Below are 22,731 nucleotides of genomic sequence, written 5' to 3'. Positions count from 1 at the left end.
TTGCAGTGATCAGTTCGGCGTCTGGTCTATTTTCTGCGCGAGCCGCGAGCGAATGTGTCAAGCCAGGCAGTGAAAAACAACAGCTGGGAGCAGAATCACTTGTCGAAGGCGTGGAGAAATGCGCGTCTGATGTGAACGGAAGTTCTCTGGCGTGCGCGAGAATTTCGGTGCGCATCGCTTCGCAGGCAGTGTGGCCCTGGCGTAATTTTGAAACATTCAGAGTAGGGCTGGGCAATATAACGACTGTACGATAAATCGATTCATTTTCAAGCCAAATACAGATTTAGACAATACCTTTTACTGTTTATATGTAGTAAAAGTATGTAGTATATGTAGTAGTAATACCGTTTATCAATACAGGGTTAGGTTGCATTAAATAATGCTGTTCTTACGAAAAGCCATACCAGTGTGCACCTCTCCTCTCACAGTCTCCACATAGCTCCTCCCCACTCCCTCACTCACAAGTTCTCCAGCAACACTATGAGAGACACAGAGTTACTACTCGTCTGGTAATTAGTCGACAGCGCTGCATCGGTCTGTATGTTGCACGTGCTACACCAAATCAGTCTGTAAGGTGAATGAAATGACCGCAGTAGCACACCTGCAGTACAGTGCTGCACTGCATGTGTGGGAGACAGAGCTGCTTGATTGTGCCAGATGAGCGTTTGCTTGCTAGTGTGTGTGTGAGGTGGATCATAGCGCATCGCCATTCTTCTTGGTAGTTGTCGTCTATTGTGTGACATTGAGATGGTGCCTGGATGCAGGCGACAGATGGGTTTAAAAAATGCAGCAACAACACAGACATTTCATATACAAGACATATATAATGAGGAAAAAGTGTCTCTTGCTCCTTCCCTCCCTTGGCCTCTCTGTTGATGCTGTGTACATAAATAAGATTAATAGCCTAAATAAATAAAAATATTTAAATCATTTTGCAACACTAGAATCATTTGAAAGGCCATGGAAAACCACTTTTTAACTCCCCCATAAAGATTTTTAATTGTTTAAAACTGCAATGAATTTCTGCCTTCTTGATACTTTTATACTCATGATATACTTTTGTGGCCTGTGCTTCAAACCTTTAAACTCCTGTAGTTCCAGTGCTGTGTGCAAAAAGTTAGCGTACAGCGCTGCTATGTATTTGTATATCATTTTTATTTACATGTTGCAGCTGCATATTTTCAAACAGGGCAATAAAATCTGTCTTTGCATTTTATTTTGATAACAGTCTTTTTATAAAGGTGCTTGTGACATGTCAGATGTGGCTTTGACTTATTACTGAACATGTACCCATTTTATTAAAAATACCGAGCTAAATATCACATATCGCCAATCAATTAGTTCAGAACCCAAAAAGTTGGTTCTCAGCTGCAACCAAAAAATAGCAGGTATTTCCTGACCTGAAGAGCGAACTGTGATGACATCAGTGGGCTTGTCATATTCTACAGGTTGGCAAAATGAGGATGGAGAAGGCAACAATGGAGTAGTCAAGTGAAAAATCGTTGGGGAAAATAAGAGCATGAAGTGGTCTCATTAATAGTTGGTTCATGCTTTACTGGGGATTAAAACAAGCATCTGTAATGACAAAACAAACGTCTGCAAGTAATTAATATAATCTGCAATTTTTCTTCTCCTGTTTATATTTGGTGTGCATTGTGTAAGGCCTTGTGTTGGTGACATATCCTTGATAACAGTGGTTCTGAGCAAAACTGGTGGAAACATGGGCTGGCTCGCTAGATAGCACCAAGGTTTTAGGAATCCTGATCGCAACCAGTCAAAGAACCAGAGCTCATTTGATGGAAAAGGGGTTAGAGAGGAAAAGGTGTTATGACATTGTGTTCAGTTTCCTTCTTCTTTCTCTACCTTTTTCAGGGGACCCAGCTCTCCCTCCATGCTGCTTTGCATCAGCAGGCCAATCTAGCAGATCCCCCAGAAGCCCATCAAGGACAGCTCTGACATCACAGTATACAAACTCTTTGAACATGTAGGTCCGTACAAACACTTCACCTGATTCTGCACAGATGTGTGTGTGTGTGTGTGTGTGTGTGTGTGTGTGTGTTTGAAGTCTGGCTGATATCATACTGAGCCTGTTTCTTTATGAAGAAAGTACACTACTATGGTGTTTTCATACTGACCATCCCAATTATCACTCTCCATTCACACTATGACCAAAAAACCAAGTGTTGTCTTATTACTCTAACTTCCTCTTCTGGAACATCTCTAACAGGAGGCGCCCAGGAGGCATACTGATCAGATGCCCGAACCAACTCAACTGGCACATTTCAATGCAAAGGAGCTGCGGCTCTACTCCAAGTTCTCTCCGGATGTCAGCGTTCCTTACCCTATATCTTAGAGATGTACCGATACCACTTTTTCCTTCCCGATACCGATTCCAATCCCTGAACCTTAGGTATCTGCTGATACCAAGTACTGATCCGATACCAGTGTGTAAAATAACAATGGACGGGATATGAATTGTTGTATGTCTCAACTCCTAAAACTCTATGTAAAATATTAAGAAATAAATACATAATACTTTTTTTTATTATTATTATCCAGTGTTGACACAGATCAAGACACACGTTAAAGTGCAGCCACACAATTTGGTAAAAAAGACATTTTAAAGGCTACAGTAGAATGCTTTTTAAACTCTGCTCCGTTTCGTTTGCCTGTAGTGTGCGTATGCGTAATGACGTGAGGCATTACGTGGTATCGGATTGGTCATAGGCTGTACTCGCCGATACCCGATACCACATTTAAGGCAGTATCTGAGGCATTTCCGATACTGGTATTGGTATCGGTACAACTCTACTATATCTAAGGCTGAGCCCAGCCTTTGTGGGAAATTTTGGCCGCAAGTACAATATGTATGTGTTAGTGTGTATTCATGTATATGGGTATGACGTCTTACCACCAGCACATGCTCCAGCAGTCCCAGATATCCAGTGGCACATTCGTTGCCATAGCGCAGAGCTCTCATCTGAACCTCATTGCTGACCTCTGGGTGGTATGCAGCTTGCTGAGAGAGCAAACAGACAGAAATCAGCATCTGAACCAAACAATGACAATCCAGACAGTAGGCAATTCTGTATGTTAAATTGCAATGCTTCTAAAGAGGAGACAATTTGGTCTTCCATAAGAAAGTTGCCATTAGTGACAAGTTGAGGAGAAACCTTACCAACCTGACTGATACTTGATAACATTATTCCAAAGTTATTCTGTATCAAAGATGGGAGATAAGTTAAAAACAAAAACAAAACTAAAGTAATGTAAAATTACTTGTAAAAATGAGTGAGTTGGTATATTAATTCAGAAACAGCTATACTTTTTCAGGGGAACAACAGATATACCATGATTAAAATTATATACTGATTAAGAATAAAAATATGATCAAATTCAGATAACATCTAATTACAAAGATATGGTTTGAGAAAATACATATTGATATAATAAGTGTGCCTGAGTGTAATTTAATATATCTTGTCCTATCTCCCTCTGAATATCCCTGATTCCTACTTCAGGGATTTTAATACTCTGATTTTAGATTTTCTTTGGGGCAACTTATAACATTGTGCAGGAATAAATAAACTAGAATTAATGCCTTGCATTTGAATGCCTCTGCAAATCAGTAAAGCTGCGGTTACAGTTTTCATCCATGTCTGTGAAAACATGGATTCCTCTTCACACACACCCAAGATTGGAGTCACCAATTAAGTATCTGACCAAATATTTCCCCCATCTGTTCTGATGTCACAGTAAAGCAGACCTTGACCTTTTGGATAAAAATGTCATAACATCATTTTATCCTGTAAGACCACTTTGTTAAATTGTGTCATAATTAGCATATGAATTCTTAAGTTATGGCCCAAACATGTTTTGTGAGGTCACAGTACCCTTGAAATTGTAATCACTTAATTATTAAGTGGACAGTTGTTCCAAACTTGAAGAAATTTCCTTATGGTGTTCTTGAGATATTGCACTCATAAGATTGGGACGGACGTAGAAACATTATGCGTCCAGCCATTGCTATCACCAGCACGGAGGCACTCAGTTCAATTCAATTCAGTATCGTCATTCTTTATATACAGTAGCATACAGTAAATAAAAAGTGGTTTCTCATGAATCCAGGAGCAATAAAAAACACATAGCAAACATGCCATTCAACATGGACAGGACAACCGTAAAGTGTAATAAGTGCATGGTGAATATTTATAAGAATAAAAATAGGTAAGTACAGAGGAATAAATATTGAATAGTAATGAACTGATAAAACTCCATAACACGCTTACTACAAGCTTACACATAGAAGGGGTGACTCTCTGTTCCTAATTTTAAATGTTGTTATGCCTGGTACACACTACACAACATTTCTGTCCGTTCTGAAAGTCACTATGTCAGATTACGTGATTGTGGAGTCGTGCTGTGACTTGACCGACAGACATGACACACTACACGATGGTCCACACCAATCATCCCCGGCCTACTTTTACGACGTGTGTGATGTCATCGGGTTATTCTTTGAATATTTTTATTACTTTTACCATTATTTGTGTCTGTTCATGTGCCAGCCGAAATGTTGTAGTAATGTAAAAAGTGCTAGCGGATCGCAGGAGCTACATTTTAAGTACCGTACGCAAACATACAAGTCATTGTATCCTCCACAACAAGTTCCTGCAAATGTTTCACAATACAAGCCTGTTTAGAAAATGAAGGGATTCTCTCAGCCAAAGTTATAAGGGGCTTTTAATTTGAAACAGATACAGAAAATGTTGAGTTTGAAATGACGGCGTGAATCATTAACTTTATCAAGGCAAACGGGAGCGGATAAAAAGTAAAAATATAAAAATACAGAGGGAATAATTAATAATGGCCCATTTATAATCTAGTCTATTTCAAATGAAGCTGGTAGCCTCTAAAGCTGTGTTGAGTAAAAGCCTCACCACTATTTTTTAACCTTATTCCTTTATATCCTCCATTATGAAGAAATAACATTGTTTGCTAGTTTGATGCTAATGGCAGTACTCACCAGGTTGATAAAGTGGCTCTGCTGTTTAACGCCATCATTTTTCCCTTTTTACTCTGTGGTAACATGCCTAGAGGATGGGATGTTGTTGCCGTTCAGTTGTCTACGGCAGGAGACTGCTCTGTGTTCCTACTGGTCAAAGTGACAGCTGTGACGGGAGAAGTCGTGAACGACAAAAAGAAAATCAAACATACAAGACTTGCTGTCGGAATGTCGTGAGGTGTCCCAGACATGGCGTCGGTTCTCGTTAACTATGACACACTACACGAGATGAAATGATGGATTATTATGTACGACACTCTTTGTCGTTCACGATCCATGCCAACAATGTGAGTCACTGCGTCGGGCTGAGCTTTTAATGTAAGGGATATAAGAAGACGGCCACAGTTGTGAGACAAGACATAAACCAAGCCAGGTCCAGACAGAGACTGAAGTTTATGGTGCGTTATCTTCCTGGTTTGGACTATAATGCACAAAATCAGTACAACTGAAAGATCATCCTGTTATTACTAATGCTAAATTACTACAGAATAAATTGCACAGAGCTGGCCTTTGGGACAATAGGTTCATCCAACTGAAAATGCACAGATGACATTGTACACCAAAGGGGTACAAGCAAGCTTGATCAATACGAGGCCTTTGACTGCCCGGCCATCTGTAACTGTGACTTAGTGGTTAATTTAGTAATCCAGTGTAACTAATGGACTGCTGTGCTTAACCCTGAAGAAGTTGCCAGTATGGTGGTCTTTTGTTGTCCTTAAATTTTTCCCTTTTCCCTTTTAACGTAGCACATGTGTATAGGGAATTATTTTTGAGAGATCCTCTGTTAAGTAAAACGATCCCTGTCAGTTTTTGTTCTCTTGCTTAAGTAAAGTGTTTATTATAAAAAAGATCTCAGGATGTGACAGATCCCAGTCAAATTGAACTCATCCTTTGTTTAGGCGTGACTGCTGTCAACTGTTTCTCTCAACACTAGGCAGCTGTGTGGACAAGCACTGTGTTGACACAGCGGGTCATGACTTCCTGACATGAATCTCCTGTATACCTTGCAGGAGTGCAGCATGTCAGCGATGGCCCTTCTGCTAAGGTTGGCAGTGGCAATGATGTCTTCCTGACGGCAAGAATTCCCAGCAGCCACTGCCTTTGCTGTTGCCATGGTGATTCCTTTAGTCATGCGAATGAACTCCTCTGGTGTGGTGGTCTTTGGCGGTGGGTCAGAACTGCTGAATACCTGTGTGGTAAAACCAGAGCACAATACCAATTCTTTCATCTGGCATGTGATCAAGTGAATTCTGTGCTGTAGGATCAGTGCTCAAAAGGAATCTTTTTTGCTGGAAGGGGTCTGCTTTCAGTTGGTAAGAGGCTACAACATCTTCTTCTGGCTGGGATAGTAGAGAGACTTCTATTTCAGATGTTGACCACAATATTGACAACAGTCTATTTAAAGAGAGTAATTACTCACAGCCAGCTCCTGTTTGATGTGTTCAATTGTGGCCTCCAAAGCTCTGGTCCCCTTTGTGGCTTCATCCTCCACTGCCTTCACCGTCTTCAGGAGGGATGTCACATTGGTCACCATCACCTACAGCAGCCAGGTTACATCATATGGTGATAGATTAGAATGATGGCTAAATGCTCACTGATGCATCTTACATTAATAAATGTCACAAAGATTATTTTTAATATACACAGCATTACCAGTGAGAGCTGCATTCAAACCTCTGTTCACACTTCATCAGATGACATAATAGTGGGATGGTACTCAGAGACTGAAATGTTTGTTTTCATATTAATATGTTCACATGCTGTGTGGTTCAATAGTATGCAACATATAATATGGGATATAATCAAAAATGTGTGTAGTTCCATTGATGTAAAATTTGAACTCAGAGAGCCTCGTAGACTGTGCGTTATGCTCCAATCAGACTGCTTCTCTAATGGTCAGAGAGCATCTGAAACCCTCCCAGTGCTTCTGACAAGTTTTATGACTTTCCAAAACCAACAATCCAACCATGCTCACTTCACAGAGTGACTGACCAGCTGTTTTCATTCATACCCTAGTATGAGTGTTCCTGTAGAGGAGCAGAGCACTCTGTGCCGCTTCACCTTCACATAGTGAGTCTCAAGTGACGTTGGGTTTTGGATCTCACCTTAGCAGAATTCTTGAGCTGCAGCATGCTGGGGTCGTCATGTGGTTTGCCTGCAGCTGCCTTGGTGGTGCTGATGAGGTTGCCCAGAGCTTTGGCCACATCCTTCACTGCATTGATCAGGACCACCTGTAGAGTGCAGAAGTTGTACTTTACAGTTGAATTTGATGCCATCACATAGGAAGTGACTGCACCTAGACACACAAAGCTCAGGGATGGTGTGTGTTTATGAAGATGTGCCTCAGAGGACTGAATGCTAGTGGTCTGTGCCTCACTCTAATCCATTCACCATACATAACAAACACCAGCTCCCTCCTTAGCTTAGAAGACCAGAAATAATGGTGTTTGATTTATCCTTGAAAGCTTATAAAATGCACCAAAAATAAAATTTAAATTTAAAGAAGCAGTCCATTTTTGCTTTTAAAATATTTTGTTTTTCTCATTCTTTTGCTTACTATTCATTTTCTTTAAGAATGTATCCATTTGTTATTTTCACTCCAGGGTGCGGGAAAGGAGGTTCTAACCGACTGTCGAACCTCAGACTCAGGAGGAGCAATGCGGATTCCGTCCTGGCCGTGGAACAGTGGACCAGCTCTTTACCCTTGCGAGACTGCTGGAGGAGTCGTGGGAGTTTGCCCATCCAGTCTACATATGTTTTGTGGTCCTGGAGAAGGCTTATAACCGCGTCCCTCGGGGGGTCTTGTGGGGGGTACTACGGGAGTATGGGGTGCCAGGCTAACTTCTAGGAGCCATCCGGTCCCTGTATGACCAAAGTGAGAGCTGTGTCCGCATACTTGGTGTAAAGTCGAACACGTTCTGGGTGGGTGTTGGCCTCCGCCGAGGTTATCCCTTGTCACCAATCCTGTTTGTGATCTTCATGGACAGGATCTCGAGGCGCAGCCGGGGGGAGGAAGGGGTCTGGTTTGGGGACCTCAGAATTGCATCTCTGCTTTTCGCAGATGATGTGGTTCTGTTGGCTCCATCACACCGTGACCTCCAGCATGCACTGGGGCGCTTTGCAGCCGAGTGTGAAGCAGTGGATGAGAGTCAGCACCTCCAAGTCTGTGTTGGGCCTGAGTCTGAGTTACTGCCTCAAGCGAGGGAGTTCAAGTATCTTGAGGTCTTGTTCACGAGTGAACATCGTGGTGAAGAGCGAGCTGAGTTGGAAAGCAAAGCTTTCGATTTACTGGAAAGAATGAGATTGCGGATACAAGCAGTGCAAATGAGTTTCCTCCGTGGGGTGGCTGGGCTCAGCCTTAGAGATAGGGTGAGGAGCTTGGACATCTGGAGGGAGCTCGGAGTAGAGCTCCTTCGCACAGAAAGGGGTCAGTTGAGGTGGTTCGGGCATCTGACTAGGATGCCTCCAGGGCGCCTCCCGCTGGAGGTGTCCCAGGCACATCCCACTGGTAGGAGGTCCCCAGGGCAGACCCAGAACATGCTGGAGGGATTACATACCTCTATATTTTTTCATCACAATAACCAAACCAGTATTATACCTGACATCTGATTCGTGAATTCATGAGCCAGCCATCTGCTTATTGGGTGATCTTTTGTGCCTGTTGATGTCACTCTGTATCTTCAGGTTAAGGTATTTTGTAATGAACATTGAAATTCAGTACCAGAGGAATGGCTTGAGTTAAAACATGATAGCTACTGGCAGGACCTTATTGTATGTTGTGTTAGAGCTGAGATTAGAAGTTGGTTTAAATCTCCATTTTGCCGTTCAAACACTTTTTCTTCATTTTACGGGAATTGTGAGGACACAAACAACTGACAAACATGCAACATGCTGTCTGCTGTCCTTACCTGTGTCTCTGGGTCTTCAGAACCCAGGCTGGCAGCTCCCAGTTTGACCACATCAGCCAGTTTGGTGATGGTGGACACTGAGGACTGGGCAGCCTGGGCCAGTTTCTCCTGACTGGCTCCAGCACCGGACACCAGCAGCTTTGTGTCCTCCACCAGAGCCTTGGCTGTCTTCAGGATGCATTCTCTGCACACAAGAAGGTTACAGAGTCACTGTGGAGCTTTGATAATGCAAAACAAAGATGGTGCAAATATCTAATAACGAACATGAAACTGGTCCTGTTAGATAATTACAGTATTTCTGATTTTCCACATCTTCTTTATACATATATATCAGCATTTAAAAGTGAAATATGTTTAAGCTTTAGGACACAGTCTTGATGATAGTGAGCAGTATTTACAGGTTCCAGTGCTCACTAGGGCTGAGTACTGACTTCAGTATTTAAATGGCACAAAGGAATTGATTTGGTACCATCAACCACAGCCTTGTAATTTGGTCCCAAAATTCAATCCCTAAGGAGTAAATCTAATCGGTGTCAGTGAGCCAACAAGCATGCAGCATGTTTGCACCAAGATCTAGTAAAGCTGATGTGTGGCTGTCTAATGTTAATGTTTAATGTTACGTCATTGAGGCATGCAGGGACAACACTTGGGGCTGACGGGGGCTGGTGTGTGTGTGTGTGTGTGTGTGTGTAATAATAATAATAATAATAATAATAATAATAAATGACCAAAAACATTGGTTGATAATGGGAAACACTGTCTATATTACTGCATAATTAGCAACGTCAAAATGAGTGTAAATACAACATAAATTCAACAGAGAGGGCTATTTGTGGGGTGTCAACAGTATGCTTACTCATACATGACATAACTAGAATTACTGTCCCGTGTTTTATGCCCACTTGCACCTGTCAAGTTTCCCTTAAGCCCTGTTTCCACTAAACACTTTAAGTATGGTACCTTTGGAACCAAAATTAACCCTTCAGACATGGTACCTAGACCCTAGCATTTCCACCACAAACAGTACTCTTTTATGTGGGTGTGGTTATTGTCACTCACTGCTCCGTCCAGGACTTACTGTATTTCCTCATTACCTGTGACACAGATGGAAGTCTGCACCTCTAGCAGGTTTGTGCATTTAGTTCTTCGTAGGCAAGCTCAGGGGTTTAATGTTGTCAGAGCCCACGAACAATGCTTTTTTCTTTTCCAAGTGAGGATTAGAATATATGCAGTTCAAAAATGGGGACTGTATGGAACGGTTCCAATGAACTGAACTGAACTGTACCATACTGCTTGGTGGAAACGGGGTTTTTCAGTTTACAACCATGTCTGTTAAAACATAGATGCTTCACACCCATTGTTCACCCAACAGCACAAAAGATCTATACATTGAGAACAGTTTCAAAGTGGGCACTGAAGATTGGTGTCACCAATTATGTATCTGACCAAATGTCTCCCCTTCTGTTCCTGAGTTATGATGTTGAATAATGGCCAGAAAAATGTTTAGTGTAGAACATTATGATGTCACAGTGAAGTTGACTTTGACCTTTTGGATATAAAATGTCAACATTTCATCATTTTGCCCTATTAGACATATAGTACAGTAGATATATAGTACACATAGAGTTATGGCCACAACACATTTTTTGAGGTAACACTGACCTTGACCTTTGACCTTCAACCACATAATTCTAATCAGTTTATTTTTCAGTCCAAGTAGATGTTTTTGCCAAATTTAAAGAAATTCCCTCAAGCTGTTTTTGAGATATTGTGTTCACGCCTATGAAACAGATGTAAGGTTACAACAATCTTGACCTTTGACCACCAAAATCTAATCAGTTCATCCTCGAATCCAAGTCAACCTTTGTGCCAAATTTGAAGAAATTCTCTCAAGGCCCTCTTAAGAAAAAGTATTTACAAGAATGAGACAAACAAGGCCACAGTGACCTTGACCTATGACCACAAAAATCTAATCAGTTCATTGTTAAGTCCAAGTGGACATCTGTGCCAAATTTGAAGAAATTTCCTTGAGGCATTCAAGACATATGTTAACAAGGATGGGACGTACATAAAGACGGATGGACAACCACAGGCGACCCTCCGGTTCCCAAACCAAGTCCCTATGGACTGAGCTACTGCCGCCCCAAAATGGTTGCCAGCCGGAGTCGAATCTGCGACCACTGCAGCCAGGCCTCACCTCTATATATTTATTATTTGGTTTATATTTCCTAAATGATTGACGACCCAATTTTCTTTACTTTATCTATGATCGAGTTTCCCTTCAGAATAACTAAGTTTCTCCTGTTGTGATGATCTTTTATAGAGGGTCTCTGTAGTGATGAGTACCTGTGGTCAGCAAAGGTCTCCGCGTTCTCTCTGTTCAGAGTACCAGCAGTGGCAAACATGATGGTGGTGTCTAGGTCCGCAATGATTCCAGACACAGCACTGGCTGCTGTGATGCAGGCCTGGGTGCCACGGTTACCTGCCTGCAGGGACGCCAACACATGGGAGACCTGCAAGAGGAAGACCAACCTGTTCTGAGTGAAAGTTGGACTGTCTGTGTGTATCTAGTAGTAGTAGTAGTGTGTTTTTAAAAAAAAGCCATAAACCACTGTTAATAAGAAAAAACTCAAAAACAAAACCCTGTGAATGAGGAAAATAAAAAATAAAACTTCTAATATGACATCTGACAGTTACAATGAGTGACTGTGTATATCTGTGTAAAAATATCCAAGTTTGCTTCATTATAAGTATGAAAAAATGTCATATGGAAGCAGTAGGTGTTAGCAGTGAGTGGGGGTGAACTTTTGGCTTAGTTTGTTAAGACACCAACAATGACCAGCAGGTCCCCCACTCAAACCTCTGCTGGAGAACTTTGTTGCATCTCTTGCTTTTATGTTTCCTATCATCTCTTCACTATTGATGTGTAATAAACACATAAAATGCCAAAAAAATGATTGAAAAAAGAAGTGAAGGGATTGGTTGTGGTCTGACCTTCTCAGAGACTTTGCGAGCGCTTTCAATCAGCTCTTTCTTGGTGAAAGAGTCATTGGGGCTGCACTGCAGAGCTCCAGCTTTGGTCACCAGACCTGTGCAGCTAAAACCCAGCTCTCCCACCTGCTTCTTAATGTGAGAACCAATCTGGAAACGAACAAAGAGATACATGTGAATAACAGCGTGAAAATGGAGCTAGCATGGCCTGAAAGTGTCTCTCCGAAGATGGCATGCTGAGGTACAGTTAGTTTATTTACTTCATCATTCTCTGCAGTCATGGCTGCATATTTGGCTTCATTTGCAAGATTTCCAAACTCATTGGTCAGCTGGTTGGCCAGTCCTCCGAGGTCATCAGGGTTGGTGTTCGACTTGGTCACCTGAAGACAGATAAGAAACCACATTAGTTGAGTTATAGGCGCATCCATCTGGTTTTTACCAGGTAGGTTATTTAAAAAAAAAATTAAAATAAATAAATAAATATATGTATATCTATACATACATACACACACACACACACACACACACACACATCTATCTATCTATCTATCTATCTATCTATCTATCTATCTATCTATATATGTACAGTACAGGCCAAAAGTTTGGACACACCTTCTCATTCAATGCGTTTTCTTTATTTTCATGACTATTTACATTGTAGATTCTCACTGAAGGCATCAAAACTATGAATGAACACATGTGGAGTTATGTACTTAACAAAAAAAGGTGAAATAACTGAAAACATGTTTTATATTCTAGTTTCTTCAAAATAGCCACCCTTTGCTCTGATTACTGCTTTGCACACTCTTGGCATTCTCTCCATGAGCTTCAAGAGGTAGTCACCTGAAATGGTTTCCACTTCACAGGTGTGCCTTATCAGGGCTAATTAGTGGAATTTCTTGCTTTATCAGTGGGGTTGGGACCATCAGTTGTGTTGTGCAGAAGTCAGGTTAATACACAGCCGACAGCCCTATTGGACAACTGTTAAAATTCATATTATGGCAAGAACCAATCAGCTAACTAAAGAAAAACCAGTGGCCATCATTACTTTAAGAAATGAAGGTCAGTCAGTCCGGAAAATTGCAAAAACTTTAAATGTGTCCCCAAGTGGAGTCGCAAAAACCATCAAGCGCTACAACGAAACTGGCACACATGAGGACCAACCCAGGAAAGGAAGACCAAGAGTCACCTCTGCTTCTGAGGATAAGTTCATCCGAGTCACCAGCCTGAGAAATCGCAAGTTAACAGCAGCTCAGATCAGAGACCAGATGAATGCCACACAGAGTTCTAGCAGCAGACCCATCTCTAGAACAACTGTTAAGAGGAGACTGCGCAAATCAGGCCTTCATGGTCAAATAGCTGCTAGGAAACCACTGCTAAGGAGAGGCAACAAGCAGAAGAGATTTGTTTGGGCCAAGAAACACAAGGAATGGACATTAGATCAGTGGAAATCTGTGCTTTGGTCTGATGAGTCCAAATTTGAGATCTTTGGTTCCAACCGCCGTGTCTTTGTGAGACGCAGAAAAGGTGAACGGATGGATTCCACATGCCTGGTTCCCACTGTGAAGCATGGAGGAGGAGGTGTGATGGTGTGGGGGTATTTTGCTGGTGACACTGTTGGGGATTTATTCAAAATTGAAGGCACACTGAACCAGCATGGCTACCACAGCATCCTGCAGCGACATGCCATCCCGGTTTGCGTTTAGTTGGACGATCATTTATTTTTCAACAGGACAATGACCCCAAACACACCTCCAGGCTGTGTAAGGGCTATTTGACCAAGAAGGAGAGTGATGGAGTGCTGCGGCAGATGACCTGGCCTCCACAGTCACCGGACCTGAACCCAATGGAGATGGTTTGGGGTGAGCTGGACCGCAGAGTGAAGGCAAAGGGGCCAACAAGTGCTAAACACCTCTGGGAACTCCTTCAAGACTGTTGGAAAACCATTTCGGGTGACTACCTCTTGAAGCTCATGGAGAGAATGCCAAGAGTGTGCAAAGCAGTAATCAGAGCAAAGGGTGGCTATTTTGAAGAAACTAGAATATAAAACATGTTTTCAGTTATTTCACCTTTTTTTGTTAAGTACATAACTCCACATGTGTTCATTCATAGTTTTGATGCCTTCAGTGAGAATCTACAATGTAAATAGTCATGAAAATAAAGAAAACGCATTGAATGAGAAGGTGTGTCCAAACTTTTGGCCTGTACTATATATATATATATATATTACACAAATGTCACTATCACACTGATGTTCCACTGAACTCAATCCACACTTAAAATTTACATGTGGAAAAAAAAAGACGTTGAATATTCCTATCAAAAAGCCAAATCTGATCTGGCTGTCATAATTCTGATTCAGATAGCCCTAGAATTTAGATTTATTGGGTAGGCTAAGCATGGATAAGTGGTTGAAAGAGACAGACAGGATAGAGGAGGGAGATGATAAAAAAAGACATGCTGAAATTAAGAAGCCAGAAATTTTAGGAGCTGGAAAGTCAAGAAACAAAGCTAGTACCAGTATATCAATGATCCACCAATGAACAGCTTGAAATTGAGCACAGTAGTTGTTGATGGCATTTACATATGTGGTAATACTGTAACTACAACATGATCAGGACTTTGTTTCCTCTCTCATAATGAAGCTATGTCCTTGGAGATGAACCTCTTTGGCTCCACGTTACAGATTGGTAAAGCAGCTGGCACTTTCCACTGCGTCTGTGTGTTGCTTGACAACCAATCTGCTAAATGTAAAGTAATACTTTGCATGGTGGAAGAGTGATTGTTATAAATAAATTATTGCTTTTATTGTTGCTGTGTTTATATCATAAAATGTAGACAGGTATATGTAGTAGTCGTGCCTAACAACCCTTTAGCTGTTTTAAAATCATGCAAACTACAGCCTAAACTACAGCTTGATAAAAAATTCAACTTTATCATACTTCTGCCTGTTGGATGATCATCACAATGCCTTACCATCTCCTGCACAGTGACAGCGATGGCCTTGGCTGTCTTAACCATGGTGGTCTGGTAGTCCACAAAGGTGCCTTCAGGTTCAAGTGCAGGTGAGTCTTCCATCTTATTGATAGCATCATTGATGGAGTCCACCATGCCACCCACAGCACCTGCTGCACTGGCTGCCTCAGCCAGAGTGGCACCCAGGTCATCCACTGCTTCTTTCATCATCTGCACTGACTCCTCCAGGGCCTCCTGCATGTGTGCTGCCTGGAGAAAGGAAAACATATTTGAATGGGCTATGCTACAATATTCAGCCAGAATGTTCAAACAACTCAGCAACACAATTCAATAAAATCCAGCAAATTACATGGAACAAATGTCGATAGAATAAGATAAAAACAGTAAAATGGCCACATAAAACATACTGGAGGTCGAAAAATAACACACTGGGCTAATATTAAAGGCTTAAAAAAACAAAACAAAACAAAACAAAACTTCAAGGAGTAACCAGTGAAGCGAGGCCAGGACAGGGGTGGTACGATCTTGTCTCTTTGAATTTGTCAGAAGACAAGCAGCAGACAGTAGGTTTACATGACATCAGTGAAAATTGATTTATTGTGTTAGTCCAACTAAAACCTGACTTTAAAATCGGGTAAACCTGTTAGTCTGACTGAAATCATACTGAATTGAACTTCTCAAAGTCAGACTAACACACCCAGATAATGTGATTGGGAGTCGAATCACTCCTGCATGTATGCAGTCAATCAAACCCAAACTGGCCTAGGTGCTCTGTGCATGCTCCACAGTATCCGCCCTGGGATTTGACCTGGAAGTCGAGTAGCATCAAATGTGTAACAAAAGAAGAAGCTGGTTACAACATGGCAAAAGCTATATCCAGAGCTGTGAATTTTTGGACAGACAAGAAGACACAGTTCATGCTGTGTCAGTGGAAAGACAAATATTTGAATATACAGTACATGGGCTGCAGAAAAACATGGAGTGGCAGTTGTTTGGGCTGTGATGTAAAAGGGCCAATTAGAAAAAGGTCCAAAACTAACAAGCTGCAAGGGGGCATATCACCACCTATCGTAGCAGAGTTGGACATACTCTGGTCAATAAATCGATTCCCCTTTAGTGCTTGTATACTGAGACAAGGACAGTAGTTCAATTAAATAGCCTAGTCGAGCTACAACCAATTTGTAGGTGGACTATCCTAATGAAGTGCTACATCTTTATATTTGATTATTTTAACACAGGAACAAGGATGTATGTATATGTTTGCACATTTGTATAATGTTTGCTTGTATTATTTTTGGTGCAACATTGATGCAATGTTGACCGGTGTAAATTTCACCAATGAAAACTACGACGAAAATTTTGTCAATGACCTTTTTTCCATGAAGAAAAACGAGATGATGAGAAGCTAAAAATAGATCTTGATAATAAAAACTAAGACAAAATCTATTTTATTTTCGTTGACAAGACAAGATGTGATGAAAATGTTTGTGGTGGACTATCAGACACTGAAAGCTGAGAACAGCTATGCTTGCAATTAACTTCAAATGCCGCATGAGCAAAAGGCTGGTGAACTCTAGTAAACAGTCTGCACCAGGATGTTTCGCTTACCAGCAAAACCACTCACACCGGAGCAGCATCAGCCGTTGGTGCAAGTTGTGAGCTGTAATTCAGCAGTAAATAATAAGCTTTCTCTGTTTGACTCTGGATGGTGGAGGTGTTGAATGGATTTGTGGAGTCTGCAAGTTGCAGTGGTGGCTATTAGTAGTTAGCTCCGCTTGTTAGCCACTGAACAGCAGTAGAACAAGCAGCCACCGGCCACTGGACGTCACTCAGTCCAGACTGGAGAAAATTTTATGGGTTGATGCTGTCTGACAGGCAGGTAGGAGGCCCAATATCTGTGAGTGTAGCTGTGCTGTCAGTCAACAGTCTGAACCCAGATAAGTTTTCTCTGACAGAGATGAAAGTTTAGTTTTAATCACCAACTCTGTGAGAGGACATGAGTTTAAACCTCCAGACTAACATGTTGCAGATTAAGAAAGAATTTAGGCTTTAATGAAGTTATTTTTCTGCTTACTAACAGTGAGATGGTTAAGTCAGAGTTTACAACTTGGGTAAAAATCCTAGTTGTCTCAGATTAGTTATTTGCCGTGCCAAAGTTTTTAAGAGCATAAAAAGAAAGATGTTGTCAAATGATGATCAGTAAGTGTGTGCTCATAAATCACCCCTTAAACCTGTCATTTGAACTGAGGAAAAGTAATCTTTCAGATTTCATACAGCCATACCTCCTTCTTCCTTTGTGAGTTCTAAACCTAACTCTGTTTTTTTTTCCCCTTGCAAAATAAACTTCAATATAATTTTATCCCACTCAGAAAACTGTTTTGCAGAGATTTCTTCTGGAAGAGCTTGAAACGTGAAAAGGAATTTTGGGAGGACGTTTTGTTTTACAGATTCATTTCTTTGAAGGTAGGTACAGTGTAGTTCAGTGCCAAAACCTGGGTTTTCTGAACATTTACTTTATATCCTGAGTATTTACCAAAGTTGTCCAAAATCCTGAACAGCTCAGGGAAAGAATAAAAAGGTTACTTTAAATATATCAAAACGTTGTCTGTGTGCAGTGCCATCTTGTGTTGTTCACCATTGACGGTAATACATTTAATACTGTCAGTCTGTCTGATCCATTGGGCAAGGGGCTCTATATAAAGCACAAAAAGCAGGGGTGACAATCCGCAACCTTGCCTTGTGCCTCTTTCTAATTTAATTGTGTCTGATAAATACCCATTTATTTTAAATGGGCAGTTGAACTTTTGTATGGTGTATTAATTACTTTAATGAATTCTTTGTGGAACCCAAATCTCTCAAAGACGTTACACAGAAACCTCCAACTCACAGAGTCAAAGGCCTTCTCCACTTCCAGACTGACCAACAAGGTTTGTAGTTTCTGCTCCTGGATATAACTCAATATGTGCAGTGAACGTCTAATGTTATCATGGGTTTGTCTCTGTGCAATAAATCCTGTCTGGTCAGTGTGGATGAGCTGGGGAAGGACCTCCTCTACTCTCCTGGCAAGAATTGACGTATATGACTTGTAGTCAGTATTAAGAACTGAGTTGGGTCTAAATGATCCGCAGTCTAATATATCTTTTGGGGATGACAGAAATAATAGCCTCCCTCCATAATGGTGGGATTTTCCCATCTTTTAAAGCTGTATAAAATGTCTGAAGAAGGTTTGGAATTAGCTCAGATCAAAAGGTCTTGTACCACTCACTAGGAAACCCATCTGTTCCCGGTGTCTTATTTGCTTTTAGCCTAGACATTGCACTATTCAACTCTTTCTCAGTTATTTCAGCTATCAATTCTGTGTTTTGGTCTTCCAATGATGTGGGTAAACTGAGGAATTCTAAAAAGTGTCCAATTTGTTGTTCATCTTCTAAATGTGGCTGTGTATATAACAGTTTATAATAAATTTTGAAATGTCGTTTGTATTTCATTTTGCCTAAACAAAAGCATTTTAGTCTGGGTCTCTGATTTTACAGATTGTGCTATCTGCCTGTTGCTGTTTTAGTTTTCTTGCCAGTAACTTTGTAAATTTTGAAATTGATACATAATATTTTTGCTTTGTTTAAATCATTTTTAGTTTCTTGTGAGTATAGAATATATATTATATTCCCGATTTCCTTCAGTTTTAAAGTAATGTTGGGTTTTGGCTCCTTTTTTCTGTGTTGTTTCAAGCTCCCTCAGTTCTCTGTTTAGTTCTGTTAATCTTAATCGTCTGTCTTTCTTCTTATCTGCACAAAAAGATATAATATTTCCTCTGAAAACTGCTTTCAGTGTATCCCATACAATTTCCCGTTGTCATTTTCTTCCAGAAATGCTTTTATTTCTTCTTTCATACAGTATGTGTTTTAAATTGTTGATTATTTAGAATGCTTGAATCTAACCTCAATAGTGTATTTGGTATTTTGGAGTTGTTACTGATTTGCAATAATAACGACAGGGGTGCATGGTCTACCTATTTTATTATTATCTATTTCACAATAATGTATTCTGTGGCGATCTCTTTTGAAAATAAAGAAATAATCAATTCTGGAATGGACAGTATGTGGGAACAAGGAGTATAATCACATCCTGTTGGATAAAAATCTCTCCAGAGATCTATCAAACCCAATTCTGACATTAGAATCTTTGGTCTCTTGTGTAATAGGGTTTGAATGAATTCCTTTTAGTCTAGTTTGGGATTGAGGCATATATTCCAATATCCCCCACATATAACAATACCTGTAGCCTCTGTCATCAGATCAAAAATTTTCCTAGAAAAATAAATGTTGCTACCTGGGGAGGGGGGCATAAACAATAACAATTGTTATTTCGATGCCTTCTATCTTTGCTGTTATTAGTAAATATCTACCTTCCTAATGTTTTATTTCTGAAAGTTGTTCAAAAGGTACTTTGTGGCAGAGTAGGGTAGCTACCCTTGTCCTATGACCTGATTTGTAAGATGAATATTATACTTTGGAAAAACACATTTATCTCAACTTTTCAAAACTGTTAAAATGAGATGTTTATACAATCTGTTATCTTGATTCTAATTTCTGATTCATGAATTAGCCTAACTGGATTAGTTTAAAAACATATAGAAAACATAATGACTAAAAGTTTAGTAAAATATCGTGAATTTTCGGCAACTAAAACATTTTAAATTTTTGTCAACTAAAACTGGGCTAAAACTATTAAGGATAAAATGACTAAAACATGATTAAAATTAATAAGCTTTTTCATCTCAAGACTAAGACTAAATTTAAAATAGCTGTCAAGTTTACACTGGTGCTGACATTAAACATAGACCTGGAGTATAATGTCTATGTAACAATTCCAATTTAAATCTCAACAGCAATAAACGTAGGTCAAAAAAAATCACAATCAGATATTTTTTTCAAAATCACAACCCTGTTACTAAAAACTGTTGTGAGGAGCTTACTGATAACTGAAGGTGCTATTAAGGATGGCAAAAACACACTACATTATATAATCATTAGACCGCATTATACACTGCACCATAGTGGTGCATATATTGGTCCTGTGTTTGCTAGACGCCCCAGAACCAAGTCTTACAGGGTTGTGTTATTTGGCCAGGTTTCTCTAGCAGCTTCACCTGTATAAGCCTATATGATGAGTGCCAGCTTCACTACCTTAGGGTTTCCTCCAGCCTCCTTGGCAGTGTAGAGCATCTGCAGGGCTGACTCGGTCAGGGTTTTGGTCTGGTCTAAGACAGCCATCTGCTGTTGGCTGCTGAGGATCTTAGATGCTGTTCCAATGGCTGCCATGATCAGGGGCTCAAAATAGCTGGCCATCTGAGAGACCTGTTCAAATGTGTGCAAATTAAAATGTAATGACAAGTCCAAAACACAAGATTCTGAAATGAAAGAACATATCAGGCTTAACAAACATCACTGCAGCCCTAGTCAGTCTATAGATAGACCACCAGTTAGTCATTGTTCATGTTCCACTGTATCAGGTGTAGAGGTATTGTCCTGTGTTCTACCTTGTGTCCCAGCTGGGAGGCCTCAGAGCGAGCAGCCACAGCTACAGGATCAATGAGGTTACTGATCTCATGGACTGAGGCAGCCATCTGCTCATGGAGAGTCTGCAACACATACATATATAAGATTCAGTCATGTATCTTTACTCACGCACACATTTACCTTCATTCTTTACCGTCGCCTGAGTTTTCTTCATCATTTGAGTGTCTGAATATACTTGTTAAATTTTTACATACAAAGCTATACACAACCCAGCGCAGTATAATACACAGTACAGCTACCCTGCAATAATTACTACCTTCATTGAGGATGTAGTAGGTGGTGGTGCTGCATTGAAAAAAACAATAAATAATATTTGAGCATGAAAGTTAATTCTTGACCTTCGGTAACCACAAATATTATAAAATCTTGACAACCCAGGGAAATTACAATGGCTAAAGAAAACTGTCGGAAATGGTGGAAAGCACTCAACGAAGTTAGCAGAGAGTTTCATAGCTTTTCAGTGTGTCTAATGTGTTCCTCGACAAATGGAATGGTGAGTGTGTGTGTGTGTGTGTGTTTACCTCCATGGAAATGTCCTCTCGGGGTGTTAGCTGCTGACTTATGGCAGCCAGAGAGGCCTGATCTACCTCACGGATGCAGCCGTTCAGCACCTCAATAGCGTCATCACACTCTCTCTGACCAGGAGCCTTTTCTCTGCACAGAAACAAACACGACATGGAGAGTGTATACAGTGGAAAGTGTCTGTATATGCACAATAAAGCAATGGGGCACTTTGAGACTTATACACCCACTTGACAATAGCTTAGTAGAGAAGCAAATCTTACTATTAAAAATAGTATAAAATGTGTATTGTTCCTTGTCACTCTGGATTCTCCACTCTTCAGTCATGTGTTCAGGTCATGTTCAACAAACTACAGACCTTTCTATAAAGTGTCATTCTGCATTCAAATGCTGCTGATGATACATCTGTAGAAGTCTATATTCAAATACAAATTTCAGTCTGACAGACAATCCCAAAAAAAAGTTGCAACTTATGACAGTTTAACAGAGCTGGACATGGAAGGGGAGCTGCTGACGGTGCAGCAACACGGTCTAAACCGAGGTCTTATAAAAGTCAGCTCTTTATAATAAGAGGTGGTTCTTCAAATTGAACAAAAGAAATTGGTTATTGTGCTTTTCCATAGTATTGGTGGTATAGCAAAAACAATATATAATCATGCTGTGTAAATCTCTATACTGTTAATGCACTCAGCCTACACAAAGCTTCTATTTTGTTTTATTTTTCCATGAAAGATTAGTGATAAGTGCCACCAATTCAGTATCTGACCAATGTCTCCCCTTCTGTTCCTGAGATATGATGCTGAATAATGGCCAGAAAAGTGTTTTTGCAGAACATTATGATGTCACAGTAAAGCTGACCTTTGACCTTTTGGATATAAAATGTCATCACTTCATCATTATTATTAATCATTTGTGTTAAATTTTGTCATAATTAGCACATGAATGATTGAGAGATAGAAAAAAAACATGTTTTTTGAGGTTACAGTGACCTTGACCGTGTTCAGAAATGAACTGATTATAATTTGGTGGTCAAAGTGGACGTTTGTACCAAATTTCAGGGAAGGTCTCTCAAGGCATTCTAGAGATCATGTTCACAAGAGTGGGACAGACAGACAGATGGATGACTTCAAAAACATGATAACTCAGGCCATAGCTGTCAGCAGAGTGGAGGCATAATAAAACATGACATGGAACAAACAAGTTGCAAATACTTAAGATGCAATAACTATGGTGCTAGAACCTGCTCTGCTAAATAAGGAAGTAGCAGTTAGTCTACCATCAGTAAGAGGGAGTGGGTTACACCAAAACAGAACATTACCCCTGAATCAGTCAGAGAAGATGGGAGAAAGTCCAGCCAATAGGAGAGTTTACCTCATGTTGGTGATGAGTTTCTTGATGGAGTCAGACACAGTCCTGGAGTGTCCTGCCAGCACTGACCACTTGGGGGGATCTTTGGGGTTGACAGCCAGAGAGCGAGCAGTCTGGATCAGGCCGGTCGAGCTCTCCAGCATCGTCTTTGCTGCTGCCACAATGGGCTCCATGGCTGCATGACCCTGAGGAGAATGAGTGGAAATCAGGATTAAAAAAAATCAACAAGAGAAAGAAAGACAAATGGCTACCGTTTCCAGAAGTTGTGTTTGGAGAGAGTTTGGAGAGAAATGAGCACAAAACAGAGAAACCAGTCAGCACA

The 22,731-nt window shown here is 40.6% G+C and overlaps 1 protein-coding gene across 2 annotated transcripts in view; it reads right to left on the bottom strand.

The window, feature by feature from the left end:
* Nucleotides 1-22,731, bottom strand: part of tln1 (talin 1) — a 169,382-nt gene that overhangs the window by 33,651 nt on the left and 113,000 nt on the right. For both annotated transcript variants that reach the window (XM_049603972.1, XM_049603973.1), the window contains 13 exons: nt 22,413-22,594; nt 21,041-21,173; nt 20,480-20,581; nt 20,127-20,297; nt 14,941-15,189; nt 12,225-12,344; nt 11,968-12,114; nt 11,320-11,486; nt 8,974-9,157; nt 7,171-7,296; nt 6,486-6,602; nt 6,069-6,254; nt 2,912-3,019 (listed from right to left, as the gene is read on the bottom strand). In XM_049603972.1, the coding sequence (XP_049459929.1) occupies nt 2,912-3,019; nt 6,069-6,254; nt 6,486-6,602; nt 7,171-7,296; nt 8,974-9,157; nt 11,320-11,486; nt 11,968-12,114; nt 12,225-12,344; nt 14,941-15,189; nt 20,127-20,297; nt 20,480-20,581; nt 21,041-21,173; nt 22,413-22,594 (1,992 nt within the window). The remainder of the gene's footprint in view (nt 1-2,911; nt 3,020-6,068; nt 6,255-6,485; nt 6,603-7,170; nt 7,297-8,973; nt 9,158-11,319; nt 11,487-11,967; nt 12,115-12,224; nt 12,345-14,940; nt 15,190-20,126; nt 20,298-20,479; nt 20,582-21,040; nt 21,174-22,412; nt 22,595-22,731) is intronic.

This window comes from Epinephelus fuscoguttatus, linkage group LG18 (genome assembly GCF_011397635.1).
Source record: "Epinephelus fuscoguttatus linkage group LG18, E.fuscoguttatus.final_Chr_v1".
Taxonomy (NCBI): Eukaryota; Metazoa; Chordata; class Actinopteri; order Perciformes; family Serranidae; genus Epinephelus; species Epinephelus fuscoguttatus.
This window is presented reverse-complemented; position numbering and strand designations above follow the sequence as displayed.